The sequence below is a fragment of the Colossoma macropomum genome, unplaced genomic scaffold (assembly GCF_904425465.1).
Source record: "Colossoma macropomum unplaced genomic scaffold, Colossoma_macropomum, whole genome shotgun sequence".
Lineage (NCBI taxonomy): Eukaryota > Metazoa > Chordata > Actinopteri > Characiformes > Serrasalmidae > Colossoma > Colossoma macropomum.
In genome coordinates, this window is record NW_023494799.1 from 36,540,778 (window position 1) to 36,554,710 (window position 13,933).

A 13,933-nucleotide genomic window follows, 5' to 3' on the forward strand; every position below is an offset into this window, starting at 1 on the left:
GCTAATGGGGAATGTAACAAAAGTCTTTTACCACTTTTTGATCAGAACTTAGCTTTCTTTGTGTTTGTGTTTGACCCATATCTGTCATTAGTGAACCTTTACTCTGAAAAGGCCTGCACATGCTCATTTTGGCATCAAATTTGGCCATTTTTATCATGGCTGCATGACCACAGATACGTGTCTGATCTAGGACCACATTTGAAAGTGGCACAAATCTGATTTCAAAATATTTGATGTGAGATTTAGCCAACAATGCAAATTCAACCTTATAATGTCAGCTGTGACTTAGGGGTAGCAAACATGAGCCACCAACTGGATGGTTGTGGGTTTAAATCCCTGGACTGACTGGCTATTCCTAGTTGTGCCCTTGGACAAGTCACTCAGCCCCTTACTGCCCCAGTGAGCCAGCTCTGCTGGTGAGACTGGGCATGGTTGGGCAGCAAAATTGACCTTGTAGGATTAATAAAGTACAGAACAGATGAGGCCCTGACGACATCGGCTTTGATTTATGCAAAAGGTTTATTGGATGACAATGTTACTCTGACATGACAAAATAAATCGCATTTACAAATATATTATAACAGACATTGAAACACATGATTCTTTGACCACAGCTTGAAACAATATTACATTTATGACACAAAATGAATAACAACATTCATACAATGCCCTTATTTATTATTCCTGTACAAAAATAGCTCTCTTTAAGTAGTAGAAAGTAATATAAAACAATTAAATAACAATATCTAGACAATTTTGGCATATATATACATATACTGGCAATAAAAAAACATTACATATAGATTGCACATATCTCTATACAAAAAAATAATAATGTTCAAGTAGAGTACAATCCTTATGGACTGGCAAAGGCATTTTTTTCCTATAATCTAAGGCATTCATCCCTCATACAGTGTCCAAAAAGGTGGTTTGAGACCGAAAACAGCTTTATTGCCTTATGCTTAAAGTCCATCTCCCCAGAATCATCGATGTGCATCTTTACCAGATGAATTGGATGGCTTTAAGTCCAGAGGTTTGTTTTTTTTTCTGAGAGAGTGTATAAGTCCCAAAATCCCACCAAATAGTCCATTTGAGGAGCAGCAAGAAGACACAGAGAATTCTGGAGGAGGTTACTTCTCCTGACTGGTGCTTGTGCTTGTCCATGGTGCTGGGGATCAATACAGATCTTGACACTCACACTGAGTGCTCCACCACATCTCCAGTGCTTGACCACAGCACCCCCCCATCTCTCTCTTTTTCTCTCTCTGTCTTTCTCTCTGTGTCTCTGTCTCTCTCTCTCTCTCTCTTTCACAGTGCTTAGTGGAACAGCTGTTGTTTTTGCACTTGAGCTTTGGCCATGCCTCCTCTAGCAAGTCTCGGCTTTTTTTCCCCAGCCTCTCAGCTCGGGAAAGGAATGCGGCAGAGAAACTCTTGGCAGGAGTCTGAAGCATGCGTAGAATTTCGGAGTTGGCCGGCGAGCCTGGTGGGGGCGCTCCCTCCCCCTCCATTCTGTTCCGCAGCTACCTGTCCTGCTCAGGTCCGCCTGAGCAGCGCCTCCAGCCTCTGCAGCCTCCACACGGGCCGTAACCGGCCACCCTTCTCCTCTCGCTCCAGGCTCATCGTTCTCTCCGGGACAGACCTGCGCCGCCTCCCGTAGCCCTTCGGGCTGATCTTCTCTATGGGTGCACTGGCGATTTTCAGCTTGTTGTTGAACTGCTGCAGACGGTGTGCCAGGTCATGCACAGTGCAGGTGCCCAGGGCGCAGCCGGACTTCTTTGACTGGTTGATGGAGCTCTTGGAACGCTTTGTCCGGACACCAATATGGCCAGCACTGAGGGGGAAGAGAGGAAAGAGTGGACGGTCAGTCCTACTCTACATTCCTTCACAGCATTTGGCTTGCAAATCATAGCCCTGGTTTACTTTAGCCCAACTAAACAAACTGTCAGAGGGTCTATCACTCTTGTAACATACCTTACATACTAGGCATGTCTTACACATAGTTGTTACTGAATAATGTGTAGTAGCCTTAAGATGAATACCTTAATAATAAGCCTGAAGTTGATTAAGGATCTTTAAAAGGTTCAATTAATATCACCAAAATTTTTGTCAGGTATGATGAATCTCTCCTAAAATCTTGCCAGCCTTCATAAATCTCATCAGTTGGATAAATCTCATAACTCATAGACCTGGTTTTCTGCTCCTTGTCCAGCCTGTGGTGTTATAAACAAGGCGGTGTGTACAGCTCCATAAAAAATTATTTGCGGCTTCTTACCTGGAATGTGGAAGCAGGGTGTCTTTGACGTCTTCAGGTCGAACAAACTGCCCATGATCTGCTTCCTGCAGAGCAGACAGGCTACTCAAATCCCTTTTCGTTCTCTGAAGCCATACACTGCAAGAGCAAGAGAAGAATGGAACCCATTAGATATGATACAAAACCAAACCATAACCTTTGTAAAATAAGGCAATTTATAACAAAGCCAACTCAACTCACCTCCTTTTCAAAACTTGGCTGAGGTTGAGCTTTGCACTGTCCACACCGGGTGTGACAGTGATCAGCAGACAGCAGCAGAAGAGGGACAGAAGGATCGGGTTCATTTTTGTCTGATATCTGTAGGAGAAATGAAAACAAAATTTCCATCAGGTTTGAAAAGAAAGCTTGCATGTGACAAAGGTCCAAAAGCCAGCCTATCTGCCCTGATCATACATTTATTTGAAATGGCAAGCTGGGGTCATGCTCTGTACAAATAAGTAAACTTACAACCAGTCCCCTGACGAGGTGGAAAAAAAAGGACAAAGGCTACACGGGATGACCACAGCTTGGGTGAGCTTTAATCTCTCTGCAGCTTGCCAGAGTCTCTACTTATAACACCCAGCCCATAAAGATTAAAGTCAAAAGCCAATGCTGGAAGATAATTAGCTCTAACTTACATGCACACAAGTTAAATTTCCTATAGTGAGACACTATTTTAGCCCTGACCTATAGAAAACAGCATGAGTAAAGCCATCAGCTGGAGGGCAAAGAGCAGCCCCCATGAGAGAGTGCTGTGTCCGTACCTGTGAAGCTGTGCGGTTCACTCGGGAGTTTGTGCAGAAGCAGTAATCCAGCGGCTCCTTCGCTCGCCGTTTGCGCTGAAATGCAGCTGTGACACTCGGCTAATAGTCTGACTCTACACACCGAGCGCGAGGGCATTTATACTGCAGGTGGGAGGGGCTGTCTGACACACTCTCATCCCTTTTCCACCCCCTCCGACAACCACCACCAAGCCAGTATTTCCACTCTGCAGCCGCACCAAACATCACTATGATCACGAAAAACTATTTTTCTTCCCTCCTCCTTGTGTTAAACACATGCAGATTATAGTAATTCTATAAAAAGTGAATAACTTCATATGTAAAAAGCCAATTTCTACAAATCCATAATTACACTAAACAACTGAAACAGTCCTAGTCCTCTGAGAGGCTGGTAACATTGCTCATGTCTAAAGTATTTGGGTGGGTAAAACAAGTGAGTGAATGAACACAAGCACCGTCTGAAACAAGGACACAGCGTGAAATCTGTGTTTAATTTTGAAACTATTAACTTTGACACCAAAAAACAACACATCTTCAAACTATTTTGGGAGTATAAGCAGAATGTACTTTTCCTGTTAATTATACTGGTTACAAAACCAGCTAGTGAGGTGAATGATAGATCATTTTCATACTCTTACAAAATCTTTTTTGTCAGCTTTTTTTTTTTACTCATTTCTCTACCTTCCATTTCCCAGATTAAGTCATCTGAAACGCAATTAAACAGAACATCACATTTACTGTCAGTGTGTCTCGTATCCTGGAATCTTTTCAAGGCTAATGGACACGTTCAGAGGAACAAGTCTCCGCTTTGCTTCAGGGATATGGCGTTATCTCTGATAAAATAGTCAACCACAGCCCTCTTAAGCTGGAAACCACAACTGGCAAAGCTGCCATTAAACGTATCCCATGTCTATCGTGTTCAAATGGGGAAATTGCTTCATTACCAGAAAGAACATTTCGCTGCATTGAAAGAAAAATAAAATTAGAGACATGTGGGTGAAGACGATGTCAGAGAGGGTCATCAAGCAGATGTCGATTACAAGCCCCCAGGGGGTGAATATTTTAAAGGCAAAAGAAATGCTGCTAGGATTACTTGGTCCTATCAGTCTTGTTATGCAGACCTTCCAAGCAACGGTTGACCTGTGCCTGGTGAGGTTATATCTGAACTATGTGTGTTGATTTCTTCTTATGTTCTTCATGTTTTGCACAGGCAGTATTGACCTTCACATGTTTGAATTTATCGGATTGAGTGTCTAAAATGCCTGGCAATAATATAACTGGAGCATTAGACCTAAGCAGGCGTGACAGAGCTATGATTTAAAAGCTCAGTTAAGCTCAAATGAGACATCGATCCTTTGGAATGCAAATAGATTACGTATGACTTTCAAATCTGATCAATCAGCTGCCGACACTGTTCGCATCACTCATTTTAGAACCGTTGGAATTTCCTGCTATTGTTTAATCTGCTTAGTGACAGACAAACATGGCTGTTTATTAAAGAACATGACACTCATGGGTTACATTACAGGCAGCGGGTGTTGACTGTTTGGTAATGCTAATTGATGCTATGCGAAAAGACCTCACTATGCACTTCAGTACTTTATCCTTTTATGGACTGATTGAGAGATTGCACAACAGCCTAACGGCACCATTGGGGTTGTTGTTTGTGACTCAGTCCGTATATGGATATTGTTTGCTAAGTCAGTTTGCAGTGAGTGTGAAAAATAATTAGTCATGTTCAAGGAATGTGGATGTTCAGGTGAGACCCCCTGCATTAAAGGTGTGTTATCTTGTTGTCTTTTCTTTGGCGTGAGGGTGTTTGATTCTGTGGAAATGCGTACACCTAAAATTAAGACCTACAGTATCTTTTCCCTGCCACAAGATTCCCGGTACAACGGATGCACGTTTTGATGATGGCTGGCGACAAATAAGGGAGGAAAAGACTGGGCTTGTCAGGCAACAGCGAGCTTCAAAAGAAACTCTAGAGATTTGGACAGACTACCTTGGTTCAAAACCCATATTTCAACCTTGAAGTTCAAATAACTAGCAAACAATATATGACTCAGAGTCACATTGAGGTAGAAGCACATGCTTCTACCTCAGGGGGTTGAGTAGGGTGTGACATACAGATTAGTTCCTATTAATCAGTACATTGGAATCTCTGAAAATTATCTTTGTATCTTCAATCGTGGTGCATTTATGTCCGATGAGTTTGATTAAAATTGCTTTAATCTGTGGTGTTAAATTCATAGTTTGGCCAATAATGTGTTCATTTGCCCCAAATGTAATCAGTCAGCCAAGACAACTATGAGGTCCAACATTCAATTTTGCACTGGAGTCACCAGTTCGCATTGTGCTAACTTCATACCTAAATTATCAAACACTTGCCTCAAACCATTAATCTCAAATGGACTTGGTTCTGACCCTACATGACTGTTACCTAAAGGTTCACATAACTAAAAAAGGTAATAGCAGCCATGCTTAAAATTTGTCATTTTTTATAGATGACAGAATATCATACAACATCAGAAACCACTTTAGCAAGTCTATTTGAGACTACTTCACAACTTTGAGGCAAATGTTTTTATTATGCTAACTGGTGGCTATAAACTTTTACTTGTTAGCTGCATTTGCCTCGTAGCTGTAGTGGAACTAAAAAAGACGCTTCTTTGGACTACTTAACATTTCTTGGCTGATCACATTTAAGGTGCATGGAAAATTGTGTCATTTTTTATATCTGAGTTGTCTCTTTAATAGAATAAATACTTGCACTGACCTCAGAGATATCGGTCACAAATCTTTACCTGACCTGATTATAGTACAACTACAATACTAAGAACATTTCAAATGGAAAAAAAGAGAAGCTGGAGTTCTCACAGTTTTTGCCTTCTGCCAAATGTTCAACCACTGATTGTTTTGTTTCAATCACATCAATTTGCTTCTTTTGTCAGTTAGGTTAATTTGACAGGAACTTTTTTTTTCTACAAAACCTCTAGACTTCCCAGCCTAAAACTACATGACAAAAAAACGTGTTGTGCAACTATTAAACCATAAAGTAGATCATTCCTATTGCATCAGAAAACAAGAGGACAGGAAAGAGAGCTATGACAGACATATTGCTCGGATGTATTGTTCATATGGAAACAAAGATGACAGGCTAAGACATGCCAGTCTCAGGTCCTGGAAGGTCAGAGCTCTGCAGTGTATAGTATCCACCCTCCTCTAACATACTCAGTTCTACTGGTGAAGAACTTGGTAATGGGCTTATGTAAGGTGACCATATTTTGGTTTTCTAAAAAGAGGACACACGGAGCAGGAGGGCGGCTGAGGAACGCAAAGCCAAATCCTGGCCATTTTAGGCAATTTAGATACTCATTCAGTGATTTGTTTTGCTAAGTTCAGTGGGTGGCTGACTCTTCAGATGCAGCCTAACTCTTAATACAAATTGTTCTTCATGGGTTCTTGGTAAAGTTCTGTAAAGAACCTTGAACACTCAAAGAACGATTTGCAAGCTTAAATGGTTCTTTGTATGGTGAAATCGTTCTCCAGAATGATGGAAAATGTGTTGTATGTGGTTCTATATTGTTACAGCGTCAAGCTAGTCACTATACAAGAACCTTTTTTGGTGCTATATAGAGCCATTTTCAAATTGTGTGTGTATATATATATATACACACACACACAACACATTCTCAAACAAGCTGAATAACCATTACCAAATGCAAATGCACATAGTTCTTTGAGTGCTCATGGCTGTACATAGAACCATTGTCTTTACCAAAGAGCCCTTGAAGAACCATCTTTTTTAAGAGTGCAAGGTATGTCAGTTCAACTGCAGAACCTAATCTTCTCAGGTGCACCTTTCTGAAACAATGGTTCCTACTTTGAGGGTAATCTGAACCAGTCATGCCCATTCTTTAAATACAGTTATACAAGTTAGTTCCGGCCACGCTGTTATTTCACCATAACATCGCGGGTTTTTCACAAACACTGTATCACTCCGCTGAGACGCCGTTGCTAAGCAACAACTTTGACAGCTGTAGGAGACGCTCAAGCCATTTGAACGTTTTTACTTCTTACTTTGCCACAAACAGAAAATGGACACTTTTAAGATCACATTTGACCGACAGCCGATTTGGTCAGACTCTGAAGATGAGACGACACTACATTCCCAAAATGTCAGTTGGTCTGTGTGGAGCTGGAGAACGAACTGCCGGCTGTGCAGCGAGTGGGCGGAGCTCGTTACTCTGACGTAGAAACGAGCTGCTCGTTAAGGAACTATAATTTGGCGGAAGGAACTGCGAACATTAAAACATATTAAACGCCGCGTTCACGGCCCAGTTTATTAATTTATTACTTTATTTATTTAACTGTTGTATAAAAGCGATAGAACACTCGAGGTCGTGTGTTATCGCCAATAACATCACGGCTGTGATGGTCTGCGACCGAATCACAGCCATGATGTTATTTCGCGATAACACACTCCCTCTCGCGTTCTGTTGCTCAAATGGTTTGACTTGAATAGAAATAAGCAGTTTACGCTTCATAACAGATGTTAATATGAAAATGCTTTTCGCGTCCGGGAATGGGATCGTTTTTGTTACCGGGAGAGACAAACAAAATCCAGAAAAATCCTAGACAAAAAGTGCGAAGCCTATTTGCCCCCCGGACTAAATGCTATCCCATTAAAAATAGTACAGCCCGGGGTTCCATTAACAAACTCCACACAGGCCCACGCCCATGCAGCAGCAGGAGCAGCTTGGAATTGCGCGCATGCGCCCTGGCGACGTTTGTGTCAAACATGGCTGTGCTTTTGAAGAAAGAAAAATGCTGAATTGTGGTGGAAGATTTCGAAAAAAGAGGCAAGCATGGCAAGGTTGGCTGATTACTTCATTGTCGTAGGATACGACCAGGAAAAAACGGGTACGTTTCCGCGCCTTATTCGTCCCCTCAGGAGCTGAGAGTTCATGTTGGGGTTTGTTGAGGCCGTCAGCTCTGCCCTGGCAGCGTTAGCGAGCTAAGCTAGCTACCTGAGATTTGTTCCAGCCAACATGAGCTGTGCAGAGCTGGTTTCGGGGGCTTCGTGAGACGAAAACAAAGTCCCGACGAGGCTAATTTGTATCAGCGAAGGCTCGAATGATTATTATGAATGAAATGTGTCCGTTGGAAGGCAAGTTAGCAGCCTGTCACGTCCTGTTCTCCTGTTCTGTGTTTGTGTGTATCCCGGTCAGCTTCTTCATGTGACGTGTTTGGCTCAGTGAGGAGGCTGACAAGAGGATTTAATGGAAGGCTGGTTTTGATTTCGGTGTTTTTTTTCAGGGCATGTGAGGTTCAGAGAGGACAACGGAATGACTACCAGACTACTAATACCTTTATTCTAAATACTGTAGGGATAACAACAGGCACTGCATCCCAGTCTAGGTCCTGAACGTGGCCCTGATTTGGGAATTAACGTTGCATTCTAGCTGTGTGTGCAGATACATGTGCTTACAATGGTCTTCATGCCTGTTTAAAAGACAACTTGTCTGGCCACTTAGGCAGTTGATGTTTGTGTTAATGTCCAGTTAAGTACTCTCATTGATTTTTTTAATGGATAATGCACAGGGATCTGTGTGTCATTGATTTTTCTGTCTGTTCAGGCCATGTAGCTTGAACAGATTGGGGAAAGCCCAGCTTTGGTTTCAGTGCTGGAGCCTGGGCTGCATGGGAAGGGCTGAGTGTGGATCGAATAAGGAGAGAGAGAGAGAGCTTCCTTTGTTGTGGAAAGCGGATGCACAGCCCCAACCAAGAGGAAACAGGCGTGATTATGAGTGCTGGAGTGGTGCTGAGCTCCCAGGTGGTGCAGAGAAACCTCGGCTGGCTTTGCGTTTTTGCTTATCATAAGCTGGAATATTCCCCTGTCATGGTACCCGAAGGTGTTCTAGGTATAGTTACAGTGGCTCCACAAAGTATTTGGACATTTGGGATTGGGATTTGAATGGGATTTATTTTAAACCGTTCCATAATTGCAATTAGCTTTCTTTTTTTTTTCTCTCTCTCTTAAGCAGTTTTGGTGCACACCTTGCGTCCAGAATGCGATCTGAATTCATGATGCTATCAATGTTCACACAATTGCCAGCACCATTCTAAGAAAATGCCCCCAGATTTTCCCATATCCATGCTTTACAGCAACATTAGTGCAGTTTGGTTGGAATTCTTCTCCAGGCTTTCTCCACATGAAGAATGTATCATCAGTTTGTTGTTTTCTCTGAAACAAATGTGACTATGTTAAACATTTTATGAAGATTTTAAAAAGAAATTTTAGTTTGCCAAAAATTTTGTGTCAAGTAGTTAAAGTTATAGCTGCATGTATGTTGCTCGTGTGCCGAAAGGTGTTTTGTTATGGTAGTAGGACAGCAAGGCTTTCCATGAATGCTGAACATCCTAACGTCATTTCTTTTCACACACAGGCCCCAAACTGTGGATTGTTGTGGAAACCTGTTACTCCTCCTCCTCTTAACTCTATTGTCTGCGTTATGCAAGTCATGTCGTAGAGTATTTATGACCATCTTGTTATTCCAGACTCCGCAGTCCTGTTGATAATGTGGAGCAATTTGTTATCACTTCATGGAAAATCTGGTGTGAGGTTTGGATTAGAAGCAGAAGGAGTGCTGCAGATTCCATTTTCAGGCTTTGTTTCTTCGGGATGCGCAGCAACCGAAAGAAGCGACAATGGCCCTCTCAGCCTTTGCTGTGAGGCACGAAGCTCAGTCTTCTCAATCGCTTCACTGTTGCTCCTCGGAGAGGCACGTCTTTCGGGTAAACATTGATCAGCCTTTACTGGGAGTGTAGTGAGTGGGCCAGTGGTCCTGGCCTCTGTCCAGAGCTCTGACTTAAAGGCCCGACACAGCTGAGTCCCTGGTGTGAGTTGCGGCAGTGGCTCGCATGAATAGGTAAATAGTGTCCCCCCATCGTGAGCTTGCAGATGCTGCCAAGGGACAAATGACTTTCTTGTGCAGGGGGAACAAAATGTTCCTGGCATCTGTGGAGTTTGCACTGGATTCAGGCATCTCGCTCGCATAGCAGCACTGCCGGAACCATTAGAGAAAGATAATAAATGGACGCGAGGCTTCGTCCAGCTAGAGCCTGTTTTCTCTTGGTTTTTCAGTCGTATGTCGCTGTCGAGGCAAATCCCCGGAGAGCAGCTCTTCCTCCCCTCTGAGTTACACGGTTTATTTTTCCTGCTCGTTCTCATCTACTGTTATTGACGGCAGTGACGTTGTTGCCTGCCGCCATTTGAACTCCGATCAGCAGCACAGCGTCCACATCCGCTCGTCGCAGTGCTGCTTGGAATGTTCATAACGAGGCCCGGAAGTGCATAGCATTCTGAATGTGAGAAGACTGAATATAATTTCCTCACTGTAATACAAAATGGAAAGACTTGGCTGCCCGTGATGAGGTGTGGGTTGACTAGTGGTCAGGTTATGTCTGCTCTGCCATTTCTAAATTAGAGCTGCATGGTTTTGAACAACAGAGGTAATGATTATTTTGCGATATTGTTACTGTGATTATCAGGGCAGGGTGTGATTAGCAGTTCACATTACCAGGTTGAAGTGGCGCAGATCCAATTTTCTTGCCCTAATGTGCCTGTAATGTTCATTTACTTGTTACCACCTGAAGTTATTTTTCTTTAAGTAGATCTGACGAGCCACTTTTTACAGTGTAGTGGCATTGACGTGCACTGTTACTCTCTTTGGATGAGCAAGAAGCTTCACACATTCCTACAGTGAAAAAGAACTACAGAACAACTGTCATATTTTAATATAGACATAAAAGGTTATGCCAGCTGTAAACAATGGTGCTGTGCAAAGAGCAGTTCATTAGCGTGCTTTTTAGGTGGCCAAAACCAGCTGAAACAGGCGTATCACCAGAAAAGAAAAGAATGGCAACAATCCACCTTTATCCCAAAAGACCAGTGTCTCAATTGATCCATAAACTTTTATATGTTTGTGTTTGGAGGGTATACGAAAGTGCAGTCTTGGACACTTCGGTATGTTTCTCCGTAGGTGTACTGTTACCCTTTATTGGCTGTAAATTTGCTCCCTGGCACATGCTGCACTATAAATCGCAATTTGTTAAGTGAAAGAGTGGAATTTGGTCTACCGCTTGCATTTGACCAAGATCGTGACCCTTTGACGCGGAAGGTGAGCCTCAGTGTTCAGGACTGAACGCCTGTTATTTGAGTGCAAGTATGAAAAATGAATTACGTAACTTTAGACTGGCTCTGAAACTCTGCATATGCTAAGAACAGAAAGCTATAAAATGCTTCCATATGCTGGTGCCTGTGTTTTTTTTTAACATAATCTTATTGTCATTGAGCGGTAAACTCTTGGGAATTTAGCCATGCGAGAGCCTTTTCAGTAACAGACTCCCTTTTTTTCGATTTTTCTGTGCTTGCTCTTGCAGAATTTGACTCTTGGCTGTATCGCTGGATGAGGGATGTTTTCTTGGCTCGTCCTCTCGGTGTAGTTTAATAGATGGCCGTTGCTTTTAAAAAAATTATTTGTCTGCACGTTGCAGTGTAAAACGTAGACTGTTTTACAAAAAATGTCTGGAAAATTGCTGTTATGCAAGATTAATAAACTGTCAATAACATTTTTCCCTCAATAATTTTTAAAAATGTTTTAAAAACTCGGTCTTGGCCTTGTATTTTACCATTTTTTAAATCATTTGTTACGTTTGTATTTGTCAGAATAACTGCGCTTATCATGATTGAAGTTGGCTTTGTCTGGATTTTTCGGGACATGCTGGGGTAGTATTTCCAACAGCTGAGAGGTGCTGACAGACTATTTGTCTGAGTCAGTTTTCCTGCATGCAGAGTGAACTGAAGTAGGTGGGATGACTGCGGTGGGCCTAATGATTAGCTCTGCATTAACGGTAATATGAAAGGTACCACATGTGCTTCCGTACCAATTAAGAAACACACTGTAATCAGTTAACTACTTCTTCTTTAGGAGCTCATGACAGTGCAAGGGCTACACATTTTAACATACACCGATCAGGCAGAACATTATTACGCTCATTGTCCACTTTATCAGCTCCACTTACTATATAGGTGCACTTTGTAGTTCTACAGTTACAGACTGTAGTCCATCTGTTTCTCTGCATACTTTGTTAGCCCCCTTTTACCCTGTTCTTCAGTGGTCAGGCCCCCCATGGACCCTCACAGAGCAGGTGCTATTTGGGTGGTGGGTCATTCTTAGCACTGCAGTAACACTGACGTGGTGGTGGAGGTGTGTTAGTGTGTGTTGTGCTGGTACGAGAGGATCAGACACAGCAGTGCTGCTGGAGTTTTTAAACACTGTGTCCACTCACTGTCCACTCTATTAGACGCTCCTACCTTGTCAGTCCACCTTGTAGATGTAAAGTCAGAGACGATAGCTCATCTGCTGCTGCACAGTTTGTGTTGGTCATCCTCTAGTCCTTCATCAGTGGTCACAGGACGCTGCCCACAGGACACTGTTGGCTGGATATTTTTGGTTGGTGGACTATTCTCAGTCCAGCAGTGACACTGAGGGTTTAAAACTCCAGCAGCACTGTGTCTGATCCACTCAGACCAGCGCAACACACACTAACACACCACCACCACGTCAGTGTTACTGCAGTGCTGAGATGATCCACCACCCAAATAGTACCTGCTCGTTGAGGGTCCATGGGGGTCCTGACCACTGAAGAACAGGGTAAAAGGGGGCTAACAAAGTATGCAGAGAAACAGATGGACTACAGTCTGTAACTGTAGAACTACTAAGTGCACTACTAAGTATAGTAAGTGGAGCTGATAAAATGGACAATGAGCGTAGAAACAAGGATCAGTGCCTGATCGGTGTAAATCGGCAGGTATGAAAGATATTGACGCACAGTTCCCATATCGGTGAATCCCTGCGTTTTACTAAGGTGTCAACCATATTTGATTATGATCTACATTTACTTTGATGACATTGTTCATTTGCAAATATATTTTGAGTACTGTCGGTTTACCTTATGGGTTCCCTCTGTGGTTCTTCAGTATGCAGTCTATTCAGTTATGCTCTTATCAGAATACGCCTCTGTCAGACCTACTTGCCTGAAGCATGAAGACACTTGAGATTAAGATCAGGGAGGAAACCGTGTGGGCAGATGGTGGAAACCCCTGAACCTCATTAACCAAAAGATAAACCAAGACACCATTATGACACACATTTAAACATCCCAAAGTGAAAGTTAAAGATAATGTGAAGGCTTACCCTCTCTCATCTTGTGAAAAGTGAGGATAGTGTAGAAACATTTGAACAGTTTGACTATGTGCATTTAAATAGCCAAAGACTTTACTGTTTTTATTTGAATATAAATCACTGCTTTTGGAACAAAACCTTATACAGCATTTTTTTGTTTTAAACTAAGGTCTTTTTATTGTTTTTAGACAGTTAAAAAATAAGTAAATAAATAAATGTGTGTGTGTGTGTGTGTGTGTGTATATATATATATATATATGTGTGTGTGTGTGTGTGTGTGTGTGTGTGTGTGTGTATATGTAGTGGTGGACAGTAACTAAGTAAATGTAATTCGTTGCTGTACTTAAGTAGTTTTTTCGTGTATCTGTACTTTACTGAAGTATTTCCATTTTGTGTGACTTTTTACTTTCACTCCAGTTAGAGCTGGGCGATATGGCCGAAAACGTTATCACAATAAACAAAATTCATATCGTTCGATATCGATACATATCGCGATACATGTCAAATCATGATTTCTTTCATGTTTGAAGGCTGATTTTGCTCCTGGGTGGTTAATTGTGGTTTTAAACTATCACTTATGGTCCGATCATGACAAACACTCGGCAAACAGT

At 42.2% G+C, this 13,933-nt stretch overlaps 2 protein-coding genes across 4 annotated transcripts in view; one reads left to right on the forward strand and one right to left on the reverse strand.

Moving 5' to 3' along the window:
* Positions 1-500: 500 nt before the first annotated feature.
* adma (adrenomedullin a) lies at positions 501-3,269 on the reverse strand. The gene is made up of 4 exons (XM_036587068.1): positions 3,055-3,269; positions 2,492-2,608; positions 2,273-2,389; positions 501-1,831 (listed from the first exon to the last, which is right to left on the reverse strand). The coding sequence occupies exons 2-4, from the start codon at positions 2,593-2,595 to the stop codon at positions 1,534-1,536; spliced, it is 519 nt and encodes a 172-aa protein (XP_036442961.1). The 5' UTR covers positions 2,596-2,608; positions 3,055-3,269; the 3' UTR covers positions 501-1,533.
* A 4,567-nt stretch (positions 3,270-7,836) lies between these two features.
* Positions 7,837-13,933, forward strand: part of sbf2 (SET binding factor 2) — a 151,052-nt gene continuing 144,955 nt past the window's right edge. For all 3 annotated transcript variants that reach the window (XR_005008102.1, XR_005008103.1, XM_036585844.1), the window contains exon 1: positions 7,837-7,995. Coding sequence is in view for 1 of the 3 variants with exons in the window: in XM_036585844.1 (XP_036441737.1) it covers positions 7,941-7,995 (55 nt within the window). In the remaining 2 variants the exon portion in view is untranslated. The remainder of the gene's footprint in view (positions 7,996-13,933) is intronic.